The sequence below is a fragment of the Suncus etruscus genome, chromosome 5 (genome assembly GCF_024139225.1).
Source record: "Suncus etruscus isolate mSunEtr1 chromosome 5, mSunEtr1.pri.cur, whole genome shotgun sequence".
Lineage (NCBI taxonomy): Eukaryota > Metazoa > Chordata > Mammalia > Eulipotyphla > Soricidae > Suncus > Suncus etruscus.
Window position 1 is genome coordinate 63,852,595 of NC_064852.1, and position 16,633 is coordinate 63,869,227.

General features: G+C 41.0%; 2 protein-coding genes across 2 annotated transcripts in view; both read left to right on the forward strand.

Annotated features, from left to right (window-relative positions):
* The window catches only part of PTPN4 (protein tyrosine phosphatase non-receptor type 4), a 210,422-nt gene that overhangs the window by 9,206 nt on the left and 184,583 nt on the right, over window positions 1-16,633 (forward strand). The window lies entirely within an intron of this gene.
* LOC126008861 (stress-70 protein, mitochondrial-like) lies at window positions 8,954-11,034 on the forward strand. The gene is given in 1 exon segment (XM_049773142.1): window positions 8,954-11,034. A coding segment is annotated over 1 exon segment (2,040 nt). The 5' UTR covers window positions 8,954-8,981; the 3' UTR covers window positions 11,022-11,034.

The window sequence follows — 16,633 nt, forward strand, 5'->3', positions numbered from 1 at the left end:
GGGAGGAGTGGATAATTGATGTGATCAAAAAAAATGTGTCCTCTTAAAGAATTCCCAGGCCTTTCCAGCAGGATAATGGGAGGAAACTTCTGAAAAATTGGATAGTGCTCGTTGAAGGGGCTCACTGACAGTTAATATACATTCTCTTTTCTTTTCTTTTGAATCAGCAGTACAGTGATCCTCGTTTTTCATGGTTAATGGGAACCAGAAACTGAAGAGAAAGTGTGGCTTTTAATTTTTGCAACCCCTTATTCTCCTTTGAGTGTTATTTCTCCGCTGGAAAGAGGACTTTTGGAGCTGGTCCATGAAAACATTTCTTTTTTTTTTTTTGTTTGTTTTTTGTTTGTTTTGTTTTTTGGGTAACACCTGGCAGCGCTCAGGGGGTTACTCCTGGCTCTATGCTCAGAATCGCTCCTGGCAGGTCTGGGGGACCATATGGGATGCTGAAATTTGAACCACTGTCCTTCTGCATGCAAGGCAATTGCCCTACCTCCATGCTATCTCTCTGGCACCAAAAAAATCTAATTCTTGTTGGGCTTTTTATGTTAAACACCTGGGGCTATTTAAATCTGGATTTCCAGGGCCTGAGCGGTGGCACAAGCGCTAGGGCATTTTCCTTGCATGCACTAACCTAGGACAGACCACAGTTCAATCCCCTGGCATCCCATATGGTCCCACAAGCCAGGAGTGATTTCTGAGCGCATAGCCAGGAGTAATCCCTGAGTGTCACCGGGTGTGGCCCAAAAAGAAAAAAAAATCTGCATTTCCTTCTAAAGTACTAAATACGTTGCTGAGTTCTAAGCTTGGAATCCCAAGGGAGTGACAGATCCAGTTTATATACTCTGAGAGTTTTGAAAGTCATTTAGAGTCCTTAGATTTTTCTAGTATATAGAAATCTTTTGGAGATGCTCTGAAGTACACTGTAATACAAAGCCCCAAGTATTGAAATGGAGGTAGAAGTGGAGGGAGGGGTTGAAAAAAAAAAGAAATGGAGGTAAAGCCTGAATTTTCTTTCCTATGGCTATTGTTAAATCAGCACCATGCAAGCATCTGACGACAAATTTATAAATACATTGCAATTCCTTGTGAGTCTGAGCTGATAGTAAGATGTCATCCATGTAATGCACCAACCAAGTATTATTGGGGAAACATTTTATGGGATGGATGTAAAACTGCACCAACAGAATATTGACATATGGTTGGTGAATTTGCCATGCCCTGAGGCAAAACTATCCATTGAAATCACTGCATAGGGGCCCTGTTATTAGGAGAAGGAACCGAAAAGGCAAATCTTTTTCTGTCTTGGATGAATAGAAATATTATGAGAACAGTCCTTTAGTCACTATCAAACTCCAGTCTAAGCCATTCTGCATCTTGCTCATTGAAACCATCCGAGAATTACAGACCTTAAATCAGTTAAAAGTTTTTAGCTACCTGACGATTTCTTAATAATAGACACTGGAGAATTCCAATTAGAAAAAGAGGTTTCAGGGCTGAGAGATTGCACAGTGGTGTTTGCCTTGCAAGCAGCTGACCCAGGACCTAATGTGGTTGGCTCGAATCCCATACTCCCTGGAGCCTGCCTGGAGCTATTTCTGAGCAGATAGCCAGGAGTAACCCCTGAGCACCGCTGGGTGTGACCCAAAACAAACAAACACAAACAAACAAAAATAGAGGTTTCAATGTGTCCCAGCTTCATCTGTTACCAACTAAGTTTATAAAGGCTTCTAATTTTGTCCTATGGATGGGCCACTAGAGAATCCAGATTGGAACATTGAATTTTCGTTCAATAGGAATGGGTTCTGGGTGCTTTAACCCAGTGGCCCCAATTAAAAAGGCGAAATCTCTGAATTATCACTGGGAGGTGTTTTGGTGAGGGATGTGATATTCTGCTCCCAATTGTTATGCAAATCACATTCCTATAGGTTCAAAGAAACCAGTGCTTCATAAGGCATGAATATTGCCTATTGATTTTCTGATCCTATGCGCTTCAAATACCTAGTTCTCTGGTGAACAGAATTTGGAGGCAAGATATCTCCTATCCCTTCCAAAACATTTTCAATTTCTCATAGGGCCCAATTTTGGGACCAGTCTCTTAAAGAAACCACAGACATCTCTGCCCTTGAATTAAACACACCTTCAAGTTTTCTTCCCTGAATTTCAAGAGTTAACATTGGATTTTCCTTTTTAAGCTTAGCAGTGAAAGCTATAAATGCAGCAGTTTCAGGGTTAGTACTTCCGAAGCCTCTTTCCTTAATGAGTTCTGATTTTCCAGGCATATCATAAGGAAGTAATAAAATTTGAGCTATATTTTTACTTTAAAGATCCAGACTGTGGGTACTGAAACAAGAACTATTATTTCCCCTACATGTTCAGAATCTAGAATCCCCAAGTGAATTCCTTTGAGTGTTAAACTGCTTCTTCCAAAAATTATCCCCACAGTCCTTTGAGGAAGTGACCCTGTTATGCCATACCTAATCTTATAAGGGCATTGAGCTTGAAGGAGGGTCAAGTCCTCTGGGCAGGGTATATCTATCGCAGTTTCCTGAAGTTGTAGGCTTTAAAGAGCTTGAACTATGGAGTTCTCTTGGTCTGGGCTGGGAAGCTGAACTATTGATGAAAAAACTCCCTGATTTTGAGGGGTTAGGGACTGGCTCCCAACCCAGTTTTCCAAGACAGGTTAAATCCCTAATGAGTAGGTCCTTGAGTGGTACAAAATGAGGTTGTGACTTGTATTGTTTTTGTAAATGCCCCATATTGTCACACTTATTAAAGCATATGGCTCGACCCTGCGAGATATCTTTGGACCCCTTCCCTGGTTTCTGGAGTGATGGTTAGGTACTTTATGACAATCGCTTGCCCAGTGAAATCCCTTGCCACCCCACAGGAATTAAGATACCCTGACAATATTCATTGACGTTGTCAAAAGCTAAGGATTTTGTCAAATTATTTTGAATTTCTGTATTTCTAACCTATCTTTTAATTGCCTCTGTCAATTTCCCCCACAAATTCTTCATATGGCTCTGTAGCTCCCTGAAAAATCTTTGTATAAGCTACCCTTAATACTCATTTTATAGCTTTTAATCAAGTTATATTATTTCTGCATCTTCTTAATTGTTTCTTTATATTTGCCCTTTTCCTTTCCTACTTGTCAAGATTTCGCTTTGCATTCAAGGATCTTTTTGCAATCTTTGTCCAGTTTTAGTCTAGTGTTAACCACCTTACTGGGGTGAATGCCGACATGGACAGTTGTGCCATTTGCTTTCTCCCAGTGGACTTGTTCAGTCAGGGGTCTCAAACTCGCGGTACGTGGGCTGCGAATGGCCCTTCATACAACATTTTGTGGCCCTGCCCTAGAGAAATCTTTTTTGTTTTGTTTTGTTTCAGTTGTTTGGGTCACAGCCCCCAATGTTCAAGGCTTACTACTGACTTTGCACTCAAGGATCACCCTGACTTTGCCTCCTGCGGCCCCCAGGTAAATTGAGTTTGAGATGATATATTTTCTTCTTGTAAACCTGGACTACTTTGCCAATTTGCTGACTTTTTGTTTTTGTTTTTGTTTTTGTTTTTTGTTTTTTGGGCCACACCCGGTGACGCTCAGGGGTTACTCCTGGCTATGCGCTCAGAAGTCGCTCCTGGCTTGGGGGACCATATGGGACGCCGGGGGATCGAACCGCGGTCCGTCTCCTAGGCTAGCGCAGGTAAGGCAGGCACCTTACCTCGAGCGCCACCGCCCGGCCCCCAATTTGCTGACTTTTATAGTGGTCTCTCATTACCTGAACCTCATCTTCCTTACGGACGGGCATGGGCATGGATTGCACATTATACTTCTGTCTCAGCTCTTTGGAAAGAGAAGATATAGTCTTCTGTTGAATTAAATATTAATTGTAGAGTCCTGGCAGGTCTGTATGTATTTGGTTGATGGCGAAGAAATGAATCACAACCGTCAGATTTCAGGAGACATGAAATTTTACTAATAAAGCCCTAACCGCTATGTGCCTATCTCATGTGGATTCTAAGCTAAACAGCATCCATGCTGTCTCTGATCTCTGTCTCTGTCTCTCTGCTGCATCTTCTTCCTGCTCCTTCTGTCTTTTCCCCCTCCCCCAGGCCTTAATTACCAACCACAGACCCCTCTCAGCAGTGGGCTGGTCTGACCATCCAGTAACATTAGCACTTTACCCTGTGGAGGGGTAACATCTCCCCCTCTGGTTTAAACAAAAAAAGATAAATATTTGAGATTATTTTATTTTGCTACTATTATGATTTTACTGAACAGTTTTAGAAAGTTAGTGTCTTCCTATATATTAGTGCATTCATTGCTTTGTAGTTCTACTTTTAAAAAACTGCTCATTTGTGGGCCAGAGCAATAGCACAGTGATAGGGTGTATGCCTTGCAAGCAGCTGAACCTGAACCAACCCAGGTTCGATTCCAAGTATCCCTTATAGTCCCCTGAGCCTGCCAGAAGCAATTTCTGAGCATAGAGCCAGGAGTAACCCCTGAGCTCTGCCATGTGTGCCCCCAAAACCAAAATTAAACCAACCCCCCTGCTAACTTTATTTTTATTTTTTCATGTTTAAATTTTTATTGTATTTCAGATAACATGATTACAACATTGTTAAAAGTTATAGTTTATATATACAAATTAATTGCACTTTTGTCAGCACCAAAGTGTTCAAGACCCTCTACTATGTCCTTTCACCTCCCTTTTCTTTTCTTTTCTTTTCTTTTCTTTTTTTTTTTTTGACACATTTCTTTTTGACCACATTTATTTAAAATGAAGAAACAAAGAACTTATTTATCTTCTTTATCAGGAAGAAGTAAGAAAGTTTAGGATATTTAGCAGAAATAATAGAATGTGAGAATAATCTTAAAAGTTAAAATTTAAGTGGTTGTTACATAAAAAAAACATTACATGTACATTCTAAAATAGGCTGTCACACAAAATAGAATTATTGTCACACAAAATAGAAATAAAATATATTTCTGTTAGCTAATGTACATTGTCATCATTTGACAAAAATGATCTCGTTTTTAGAACTAAACAAATACGGAACATATTCTCCAAAAATATATTTATTGTTGGATATTTTCAAACAAAAAGCAAGTAGACTATAGAAAATTTAAAAAGAGTATATGGGAGATAAGGGTGTTACATTTTATGTTTGGTGAAATTAAAAACTTTGAGTTTTTAAAAAGTGTTTCCTTCAGCAGCTTCAAAATGCAGTTTTTTTGGGGTGCGCTCCCTAGGCCTCTGAGGAAACTTTCGGGATTCAGAAGCACAGGCAGACAGGCGTAGAAGAAGCTAACTTTAAAAGATGAATACTGTAAACACATTTTTCTTTGTTTTTTTTTTTTTTTTTTTTTTTTTGTTTGTTTCTGGGTCACACCTGGCAGTGTTCAGGGCTACTCCTGGCTCTGTGCTCAGAAATCGCTCCTGGCAGGCTCAGGGGACCATATGGGATGCCTGGATTCCAACCAATGACAGTCTGCATGAAAGGCAACCGCCTTATCTCCATGCTATCTCTCTGGCCCCTGTAAACAAAATTAACCCTATTTTTAGGGTACACACCTGGTGGTGCTTAGTATTTACTCCTTACTGTTTGCTGGGGGACCATATGGGGGTGTCAGGGATCAAACACTGGTGAGCCTCATTCAAAGCAAGTGTCTTTCCTGCTACACTTTTTAGGGAGGCTGGGAGAGGGAGAGGGAGAGAAAGGGGAGAGGGAGCGGGGAGAGGGGAGAGGGAGTTGCCCAGGAATTATTCTCACTATGCACTCCAAGAGAGAGAGTGTGTGTGTGTGGTGTGTGTGTGTGTTGCTCAAGAACTATTCCTGGCTGTGCACTCCTGACTTATTTCTGACTGTGTGCATGGTGGACAATTTAGGGAGCCAGGGATTGAACCCTTTGGGCCACATGCAAGGTAAGTGCCCTACCCACTGTACTGTTAACTTAAGGCCCCCAAATTCACTTTTAAGCACCACTCATATATTATTGATTTTTTAAAAACTGTTCTTACTTTAAAGTTTGGTAAAAATATATTTTAATATATTGGAAATATTGTATAATATAGGTAATGGAATAAAAGGGAAAATGTGACATACCTTGGAGTATGATGGGAATATATTAAGCTGAGAAGCTTCTGCACCTCAAAGGAAATAGTGCCCAGGATACAAGAGCCACCCACTGAGTGGGAGAAACTATTCACCCAATACCCATCAGATAAGGGGCTAATCTCCAAAATATACAAGGCACTGACAGAACTTTACAAGAAAAAAACATCTAATCCCATCAAAAAATGGGGAGAAGAAATGAACAGACACTTTGACAAAGAAGAAATACAAATGAGGGGCCGGGCGGTGGCGCTAAAGGTAAGGTGCCTGCCTTGCCTGCGCTAGCCTCGGACGGACCGCGGTTCGATCCCCCGGCGCCCCATATGGTCCCCCAAGCCAGGAGCAACTTCTGAGCGCATAGCCAGGAGTAACCCCTGAGCGTCACAGGGTGTGGCCCAAAAACCAAAAAAAAAAAAAAAAAAAAAAAAAGAAATACAAATGGCCAAAAGACACATGAAAAAATGCTCCACATCACTAATCATCAGGGAGATGCAAATCAAAACAACGATGAGATACCACCTCACACCACAGAGATTGGTGCACATCACAAAGAATGGGAATAAACAGTGTTGGCGGGGATGTGGGGAGAAAGGAACTCTTATCCACTGCTGGTGGGAATGCTGTCTAGTTCAACCTTTATGGAAAGCGATATGGAGATTCCTCCAAAAACTGGAAATCGAGCTCCCATACGATCCAGCTATACCACTCCTAGGAATATACCCTAGGAACACAAAAATACAATACAAAAACCCCTTCCTTACACCTATATTCATTGCAGCACTATTTTTTTTTTTTTTTTTTTTTTTGGTTTTTGGGCCACACCCGGTGATGTTCAGGGGTTACTCCTGGCTGTCTGCTCAGAAATAGCTCCTGGCAGGCACGGGGGACCATATGGGACACCGGGATTCGAACCAACCACCTTTGGTCCTGGATTGGCTGCTTGCAAGGCAAACGCCACTGTGCTATCTCTCCGGGCCCCATTGCAGCACTATTTACCATAGCAAGACTCTGGAAACAACCAAGATGCCCTTCAACAGACGAATGGCTAAAGAAACTGTGGTACATATACACAATGGAATATTATGCAGCTGTCAGGAGAGATGAAGTCATGAAATTTTCCTATACATGGATGTACACGGAATCTATTATGCTGAGTGAAATAAGTCTCAGAGAGAGAGAGAAAAATGCAGAATGGTCTCACTCATCTATGGGTTTTAAGAAAAATGAAAGACATTCTTGCAGTAATAACATTCAGACACAAAAGAGAAAAGAGCTGGAAGTTCCAGCTCACCTCAGAAAGCTCACCACAAAGAGTGATGAGTTTAGTTAGAGAAATAACTACATTTTGAACTGTCCTAATAATGAGAATGTATGAGGGAAGTGGAAAGCCTGTTTAGAGTACAGGCGGGGGTCGGGTGGGGAGGAGGGAGATTTGGGACATTGGTGATGGGAATGTTGCACTGGTGATGGGTGATGTTCTTTACATGACTGAAACCCAAACACAATCATGTATGTAATCAAGGTGTTTAAATAAAATATAAAAAAATTATATTTCCAATGAATTTTAGTAAAAAAAAATGACTAGAAGGGAAAATGTTATAGTAGAGTATAGTTTGATATAGGGAAAGATAAATTTCACGATGCGACAAGATTTCTTTGGATAGCTAGGAAGGGAAAAGCCTATTGATTTAGTTGTGTATTTGCAATGAGCTAGACATTTTGCAATTAAGTTGTTAGGAGTTCTCATTAAATTTAAAAAAATTTTTTTGTCCATTTATTGATGTTCAGGGTCTACTTTTAGCCCAGTACTCAGAAAACTGGTATCTCATTCTTCTGCAGGGAAAGCTGTGCTGCAGTTCATTGATCTATCTCTACAGTCCTAAAGTTAATTTGTTTTGAAATAATTTATTTTTTTTCTTTTTTTCTTTTGGCTTTTGGACCATATCCGGTGGTGCTCAGAGGTTATTCCTTGCTTTATGCTCAGAAATTGCTCCTGGCAGGCTCGGGGGACTGTATGGGATGCCGGAAATCGAACCAGGGTTCATCCAGGGTTGGCTGCATGCAAGGCAATAGCACCACTATGCTATCACTCCAGTCCTTGAAATAATTTCCAACCTATAGAAAAGTTGCAAGAACAGTTAAGAAAAAAAGCTCCCAATTTATTTTCAGTTCTTTTTAAAAAACTATTCTTGAAACTTAAAATATTTTTTAACTGATTATACCTTTTTAGAGTAGTTTTGTTTGTTTTGAGTCATACCGAGCAGTGCTCAGAGCTTACTCCTGGCTCACATTCAGAGATCTCTCCTGGTGGGGTTTAAAGTAGGGATTAAACCCAGATTGGCTATGTGCAAGGCAGATGTCTTGCCTTCTGTATTATATCATCTATGTCTCCCAGAATTGTTTTCGATTCTTTTTTTGTGGGGGCACACCCAGTGATGCTCAGGGGGTACTCCTGGCTATACACTCAGAAATCGCTTCTGGCTTTGGGGACCTTATGGGTTGCGGGGGATTTAACCACGGTCTGTCCTAGGTTAGCACGTGCAAGGCAAACTCCCTATCTCTTGCTCCACTGCTCCGGCCCCTGTTTTAGATTCTTAGCAAAATTGGGGGCAGTACAGTGATTCCTGTAAACCCCTTGTTTTACACATATTTGAACTTCAATTATTAACATACTTTATGTGTGTGTATATAGTGCATATATATACACACATATATACATACATATATATATGTATATATATGTATGTATATATCTTGCATTTTTATATGTATACAAGATGCCTGGAACATTTTGTGTGCCAAACCCAGCTGCGCTCAGAAATCACTCTTGGGAGGTTTCCCGATGGTCCCGCCGCCGTCCAGCCGCCATGATCAGCGCCAGCCGAGCCGCGGCAGCCCGTCTTGTCGGCACAGCAGCCTCCCGGGGCCCCGCGGCCGTTCGTCACCTGGATAGTTGGAATGGCCTTAGTCATGAGGCTTTTAGAATTGTCTCAAGGCGGGACTATGCGTCAGAAGCAATCAAGGGAGCTGTTGTTGGTATTGATTTGGGTACTACCAACTCCTGTGTAGCAGTTATGGAAGGTAAACAAGCAAAGGTGCTAGAGAATGCGGAAGGTGCTAGAACAACCCCATCAGTCGTGGCCTTTACAGCAGATGGTGAACGACTTGTTGGCATGCCAGCCAAACGACAGGCAGTCACCAACCCAAACAACACTTTTTATGCAACCAAACGTCTCATTGGTCGGCGATATGATGATGCTGAAGTTCAGAAAGACATTAAAAATGTTCCTTTTAAAATTGTTCGTGCCTCCAATGGTGATGCCTGGGTTGAAGCTCATGGAAAACTCTATTCTCCAAGTCAGATTGGAGCTTTTGTCTTGATGAAGATGAAAGAGACTGCAGAGAACTACTTGGGGCATGCAGCAAAAAATGCTGTGATCACTGTTCCAGCTTATTTCAATGATTCTCAAAGGCAGGCCACAAAGGATGCAGGACAGATATCTGGACTAAATGTGCTTCGAGTGATTAATGAACCTACAGCTGCTGCTCTGGCCTATGGTCTGGACAAATCAGAAGACAAAGTCATTGCTGTTTATGATTTAGGTGGGGGAACTTTTGATATTTCTGTCCTGGAAATCCAGAAGGGGGTATTTGAAGTGAAGTCCACCAATGGAGACACTTTCTTAGGCGGTGGAGACTTTGACCAGGCCTTGCTGCAACATATTGTGAAGGAGTTCAAAAGAGAGACAGGAGTTGATTTGACCAAAGACAACATGGCACTTCAGAGGGTTCGGGAAGCCGCTGAGAAGGCTAAGTGTGAGCTGTCTTCCTCTGTGCAGACTGATATCAACTTGCCGTATCTTACTATGGATGCTTCTGGACCCAAGCATTTGAACATGAAGCTGACCCGAGCTCAGTTTGAGGGAATTGTCACTGATCTAATCAGGAGGACCATTGCACCTTGCTAGAAAGCCATGCAAGATGCAGAAGTCAGCAAGAGTGATATCGGAGAAGTGATTCTAGTTGGTGGCATGACTAGAATGCCTAAGGTTCAGCAGACTGTGCAGGATCTATTTGGTCGAGCCCCAAGTAAAGCCGTCAATCCTGATGAGGCTGTGGCCATTGGAGCTGCTATCCAGGGAGGTGTGTTGGCTGGTGATGTTACAGATGTGCTGCTTCTGGATGTCACTCCCCTGTCACTAGGCATTGAGACTCTGGGAGGTGTCTTTACTAAACTTATTAACAGGAACACCTCAATTCCAACCAAGAAGAGTCAGGTGTTCTCCACAGCTGCTGATGGACAGACACAAGTGGAGATTAAAGTGTGTCAGGGTGAGAGAGAAATGGCTGGAGACAACAAACTTCTTGGACAATTCACTTTGGTTGGAATTCCTCCAGCCCCTCGAGGAGTCCCTCAGATTGAAGTTACATTTGACATTGATGCCAATGGGATCGTGCATGTTTCTGCCAAAGATAAGGGCACCGGGCGTGAACAACAGATTGTGATCCAGTCTTCTGGTGGTTTAAGCAAAGATGATATTGAAAATATGGTTAAAAATGCAGAGAAGTATGCTGAAGAAGATCGGCGAAAGAAGGAACGAGTTGAAGCAGTTAATATGGCTGAAGGAATCATTCATGACACAGAGACAAAGATGGAAGAGTTTAAGGACCAGTTGCCTGCTGATGAGTGCAACAAGCTAAAAGAAGAGATTTTCAAAATGAGGGAACTCCTTGCACGAAAAGATAGTGAAACAGGAGAAAACATAAGGCAGGCTGCATCTTCTCTTCAACAAGCGTCACTGAAGCTCTTTGAAATGGCATACAAAAAGATGGCATCTGAGCGAGAAGGCTCTGGAAGTTCTGGCAGTGGGGAACAAAAGGAAGATCAAAAAGAAGAGAAGCAGTAATTGCTGTGAACTTCGGAGCTGAAAGGACAGCTCCAAATTATGACGCTTGGGAGTGGAGACTTACTGAGCAGAGCTGAGCAAACATCAATTCTTTACTGTATTTTTGCAGTATTCTACCAATAATTCAATTTAGTCACCATTAGTTAATGACCATCTTAATGATTGATCATTTCAGCAGTACGAAGTTCACGGTGTTTTGTCCTAACTTATCATTTTCCAGTTATATGCAAAAAGGGAAGATGAATTATTGATCATTATAAAGACTTAACATTGTTTTGTGCTGAAGTAGCTATATTTTCAAGGGGTGAAACCTGCACAGCAGTGTAGGTAGGTAGCCAAAATCCTGGAATTGCCGGCAAGCATGTCTTTCTAGTTGAGTATGTATACCATGCCAGCCTGTATATACATGAGATTATTAATCTGAGGCCTTGCAGGCAAGCCAGTATGCCATGTTTGGAGCAGAGAAGGAGCTAGATCAGTGAAAAACAAAACTATGTTAAGTACAGCTTCTCAAAAAAGGTAACGGAGCTCAACTTTTCTAGCTACCTTCACACCTATTTGACAACTGTATCCTTGATGATTATTTCTGATCCATTCTGGATTTTTTTTAAATAAACATTAAAGAACTAAAAAAAAAAAAAAAAAAAAAAAAAAAAGAAATCACTCTTGGCAGACTTGGGATCATAAGAGATGCCGAGTATCAAACCGGGTTTGTCCAGGATCAGCAGCATTCAAGGCAAACGCTCTACCTCTGTACTATCACTTCTACCCCAACTTTTTGACTCATCATTGTAGGCTCAGTCAGACCTTCACTGCCAAATGATTTCCCCTGGAGGGGAAAAATATCCTGATGTTGTTTTTTCTGCTATATTTTCATATTTTAGTGAAATTACCTAATCTCCTTTTTTTGGTCTCATTTCACCCCATTTTAAGTTCAGAAAAATAGACCATTTAAATTTTTTTGAACCACCCGAGAGCATGTTGTAGACATGTTTTCCTTTATTTCTAAGTATAATCAAGTGTGGATTCACCAAAATAGGAACAATCTCTTACAGAACCACGGAATCAGAAAATCAGTATTGATGCAACATTACCTTCTAGTAAGTCCCCAGATGCTTGTCAAATTTTTTAGTAACTTAAACTGTTTCTTTCCTTTTTTGGCATTAGAAGCCAATGCAGGATCACACATTGCACTTAATTGCATTTTGATTTTAGTTTTTTTAAATTTGGAACTTCTCAGTTTTTCTGTCTTTCAGTTATGTTACCTTATTCCCCATCTCCCAGTACTAGGTATCTAACGCAGAGTCTCATATTGCAAGTCAAATGCTCTTTGAGTTTTATCCCCAGCCCTCATTTTTTTTTCTGATATAGATACTCACCCCCATTTTCAAGATTCCTTATTGTCCCTCCAATGTTTGGTGCTCACATGTAGGCTGCTTTTTTAATAGGAAAAACAAAGGGTATTGTCCTGTCATTGGAGTTATTTAATCTTAAAACATTTTTTTTCTTGACTGTTGGATTTCTCAATACTAAAGTCATTTTTCTTTTTATATTTAGTAACTTTTTTTTAGGATTATCCCTAAGATGTGTTCATATTCCAGTCCTCTTAAAGTTTCTCTGCAGCCTTTGGGTGCACTGATAACTGCTCTCTGACATAGACATAGTGAAATTATTAGTGAAATTAATACAGGTTAACACCTGTATTCATTAGTTGACTTCCTGTTGAATGCAGATTTTTGACTTTTTTTTAAATAATTAAGAGTCATAGTTACAAAATTGTTTATGATTGAATTTCGGTCATAGAATTTACACCACTCTTTACCAGTGGATGTGTTCCCAGTTTCTCTCCCTCCCTCCACCCCTCCAGCTGCCTCTGGACCAGGAGGATCCATCCATGGTAGAAAGCTTGCCATAAAGAGTGATAAGTGTAGTTAGGGTTAAGAAGGGTTCACTATGACAGTGATAGTTGGAACTGACACTCTGAACAAGAACTGGGTGCTAAAACGGTTAAAGTGATATGTCATGGTACCCCTTTATTAACAGTAGTGCATACCAAAAAGGAAGTGAGATTTTTCTTTGCTTTCTTACACATTTTATTAACTTATTTACATCTAAATGTAAATCTACTTATGCATTTCTGTTTCTGTTTAGAATTTTATATTTTTGTTTGACATTTTATGCTCAAAATGTCTCTAGATTTCCATAGCTTGAGCCCCTTCATGATCATTTTGCAAACTTTGAATTCATCCTTCTAAGAATTTTAATTCCTGTCACAACAAGATGTTCCAGCTATTTTTTTTTTTTTGCTGCCTTGACTCTGGATTTATTCATTTATCCAAATGATTTTTATTTCGTTTAGTGGAGATAATATTTAGAAGCTAGGATGTGGAGCTTGGTTTACTCATTTCTGCAGGGCCCTCATCATCTCTAGGACTGAGCTAGGAAACTTTACATCTGAGGTTTTATATATGACTAATTGTGTACATGTGTTTTAATAGTTAAAATGATAACATTAAATTTCATTCCACCTTTCTGTATTTCTGTATTCTCCAGCAGAGAAATTGATTCGTATTATGTTCTTTTTATTTTGGGATTTTCTCAGTTACCTGTTTTGCTGATGTCTTTTGATAGGTCCCTTGCCTTTCACTTCTGAGCTCCATGGAGTCCTACACCTATGTTATCAGAACCATGCTAGGAAGAAAAAGAAGCTCTTTAAAAATCCCTTGCCCTTTATTTAATACACACAAAAATGTGTTGAGTGGTAGTTTTACAGAACAAAGCTGCAATTCAGTAAGGTGCGTAACTGGGCATTTTACTATGTAAATAGCAGAATAATTTGAATTCAGATTTCAAGCATCTTTCTCTCCCTTTTCACTTACTATGTAACTGTAAACTACCAGAAAATATTTTTACATTCAGAGTGGGAGGACATAGAGTGATATGGGGAATAGTGGAAGCATTGGAAGAGGGTCAGTAAAAGAGTACCCAGTAACCATTCTTTAATTCAACCTTTTTTCTAACAATGGCCTCCTTCTGACCTTGTTTTCTGATGGCCTCTTTCCTAAGGTTGGTTTCCCAGTCTTTTTGTCACTCTCATTTAATAGTTTGAACACTGGCTTCCATGGAATAACCTGGGCCTGTAGGACTCCTAGGTGAGAAACCTTGGTTTACATGCCTTTAGAAGTAAAAAAATAGGTGAAGTCTGATGGTAGTGAAAGAAAGGAGAAGTCTTATTTGTGTGGAAGAAGGTGATAAAGAGTTTCAGGAAGTAAATTCTTTTTTTTTAATATATTTTTTATTTAAGTAACATGATCATATTTGGGTTACAGTCATAACCAGAACACCCCCCTTCACCAGTGTAACATTAGCCCCCCCTTCCCATCCCCTGCCTGTATTCGAGACAGGCATTCTACTACAGTTATTTGTTTTTAAGTTCAGTAAGTTGTTTTTTTCCTTAAAGGATGAGAATAAAAAAAAAATATAGTAAAGGTGTGATGGTGGCAATGGCTGTTGTTTGCATAGGTCCAGAAAAATGGGGAAAATGGAAAAAAAAATCCTTGACCTGATTACAAAAAGGCCTCACCCCAGAAGTTTATTGGCATTAGGCAGACTCTGGGTTCCAGGCATACCAGTCCATCCAACTCCAGTCATTCTCAAGGTCCCGGTGAAATTTTTTCACACTTTAGCTATTGTTGGTATCAGATCTTATATTTAAAGACTTATATTTAAAAAGATTTTGTGCATTTCTTTCATCGATGTCAGGCTGATGTGGAGCATCCTCTAGTTTCAGCATACCATTAAATGCGGAGAGATCTGCCCTGCATGCAGACTGTTGCTGAGTTGTCTGGCTGGGTGTTGGGAGCACTCTTTGGAGTAAGTCAATGCCAAAGCAGTGGTAGGTCTTCCCTGGTAGAGGCTTGGATCCTGGTAATGTTAAAGACAATTGTGGTTGTTTCTATAGATGGTTATCCATTGTTCAGGTGTGTGTGGGCGATGCCCATTTTTCTGAGGCCTGAGCCAAATCATTATGCCAATGTTCAGGGTAAAAGGCCTAATTACATTACCAAATTTGTGTTCCCATCTTTATTAGATAAGAACTTGTTTGCATATGTATTATTTTCCCATTTTAATGTGCCTATGCAAAAGAAAAGCAATGCCACAAGATATTGTTGGTGCATCTGGGGGCCGACGAATAAAGTCCAACATTCCCTGTAACTTGGTACAAACATGCAATCTATACAGAGATACTCTTCTACCAGTATTGCTTATAAAACAGATCTCAAAGGGGGAAAATCAAACAATCAAATAACAAATCCAGTGGGCAAAATTGTCACTATATGAGGATATTCGAAAAGAGCTATAGATGTTAAGGGAATACAACTGAGATATACAAAGGAGATACGCATGACCCTTTTTATGTTTTAGAAATAGTCAAGAGGGAGGGGGGTGTTTTCAAGACACCACTTTGATCTGTGATTGGATGAGCGAAGAGAGCATGGAGCCATGTCTTCCCCTTGTTGCCTGCTGAAGCTTCTGACTCCCCGAGAGGCTTTTGCTTCCTAATTGCTGGAAGTTGAAAGTTCAGCAGTTCCCTCCCAGCCCCTTGCAGGAACAAGGAAGCCTGGGGTCTCTTTTAAATTGCACCTCACTGGAACCCACTTGCTGGGACCCTGAGCAGGTGTCCAGGAATAACCCTGAGGACGGGGAGGAAGGAGAGAGAAGGCTGTGGGGGGCAGCCAAGGCTGCATCTTCACCTTATCTTGGCCAAAAAGCCTACAGCATGGAACCTTGCCGTGACGCGTTGCTTGCTGAAGCTTCAGACTCCACCCAAAAATTACTGTGAAAGATATGTAATCCACCTTGGCCAAAACAAAAATCATTAGTACAGAAAATGGTTAAATGTGGGGTCACAAGGGGCCGGAGAGATAGCATGGAGGTAAGGTGTTTACCTTTCATGCAGAAGGTTCGAATCCCGGTGTCCCATATGGTCCCCGTGCCTGCCAGGAGCAATTTCTGAGCACGGAGCCAGGAAAAAACCCCTGAGCACTGCCAGGTGTGACCCCAAAACCAGAAAAAAAAATGTGGGGTAACAAGAGATGGGAGTGAGGGAGTAAAGGAATAAAACGAGCGTCTGGACGGCGTTCAGATAATGACAAGAAGATGAAACACAATGATACCCATATATTACTCATAATGTTCCTAGTGCCCCCGTGCGGTTTCACAATGGACAGGTTTAATAAGGAAACTTCCCTGATAAGTCCTAATGCCAGAACCTATTGTTACCCATATCCTGCACCCCTTCCTAGGGTTAAAGCAGCCTTTGGCTTGGCGGAGGGCTGCCAAAGGCCATGCTGGCAGGACCTCCCGGCTCAGCTCCCAGGAAGGAAAGAGATCCTTCCCGAGCCAGAAGGCCGGAAGGTCGGAGCCCCCACTCCCAGACCCTCCCTTTTGGAGCCAGGAGGGAAATGGGGAAAGTCAGGAAGTATATTCTAAGAAAGTGTTTTTGAAGTAGACTACTGGAGATTGTTTTGTTTGGGGGGCATATACCTGATGAAGTTCAAGGATAACTCCTGGTGAGACTTAGGAGACCTTTTGTGGTGCCTGGATCTACA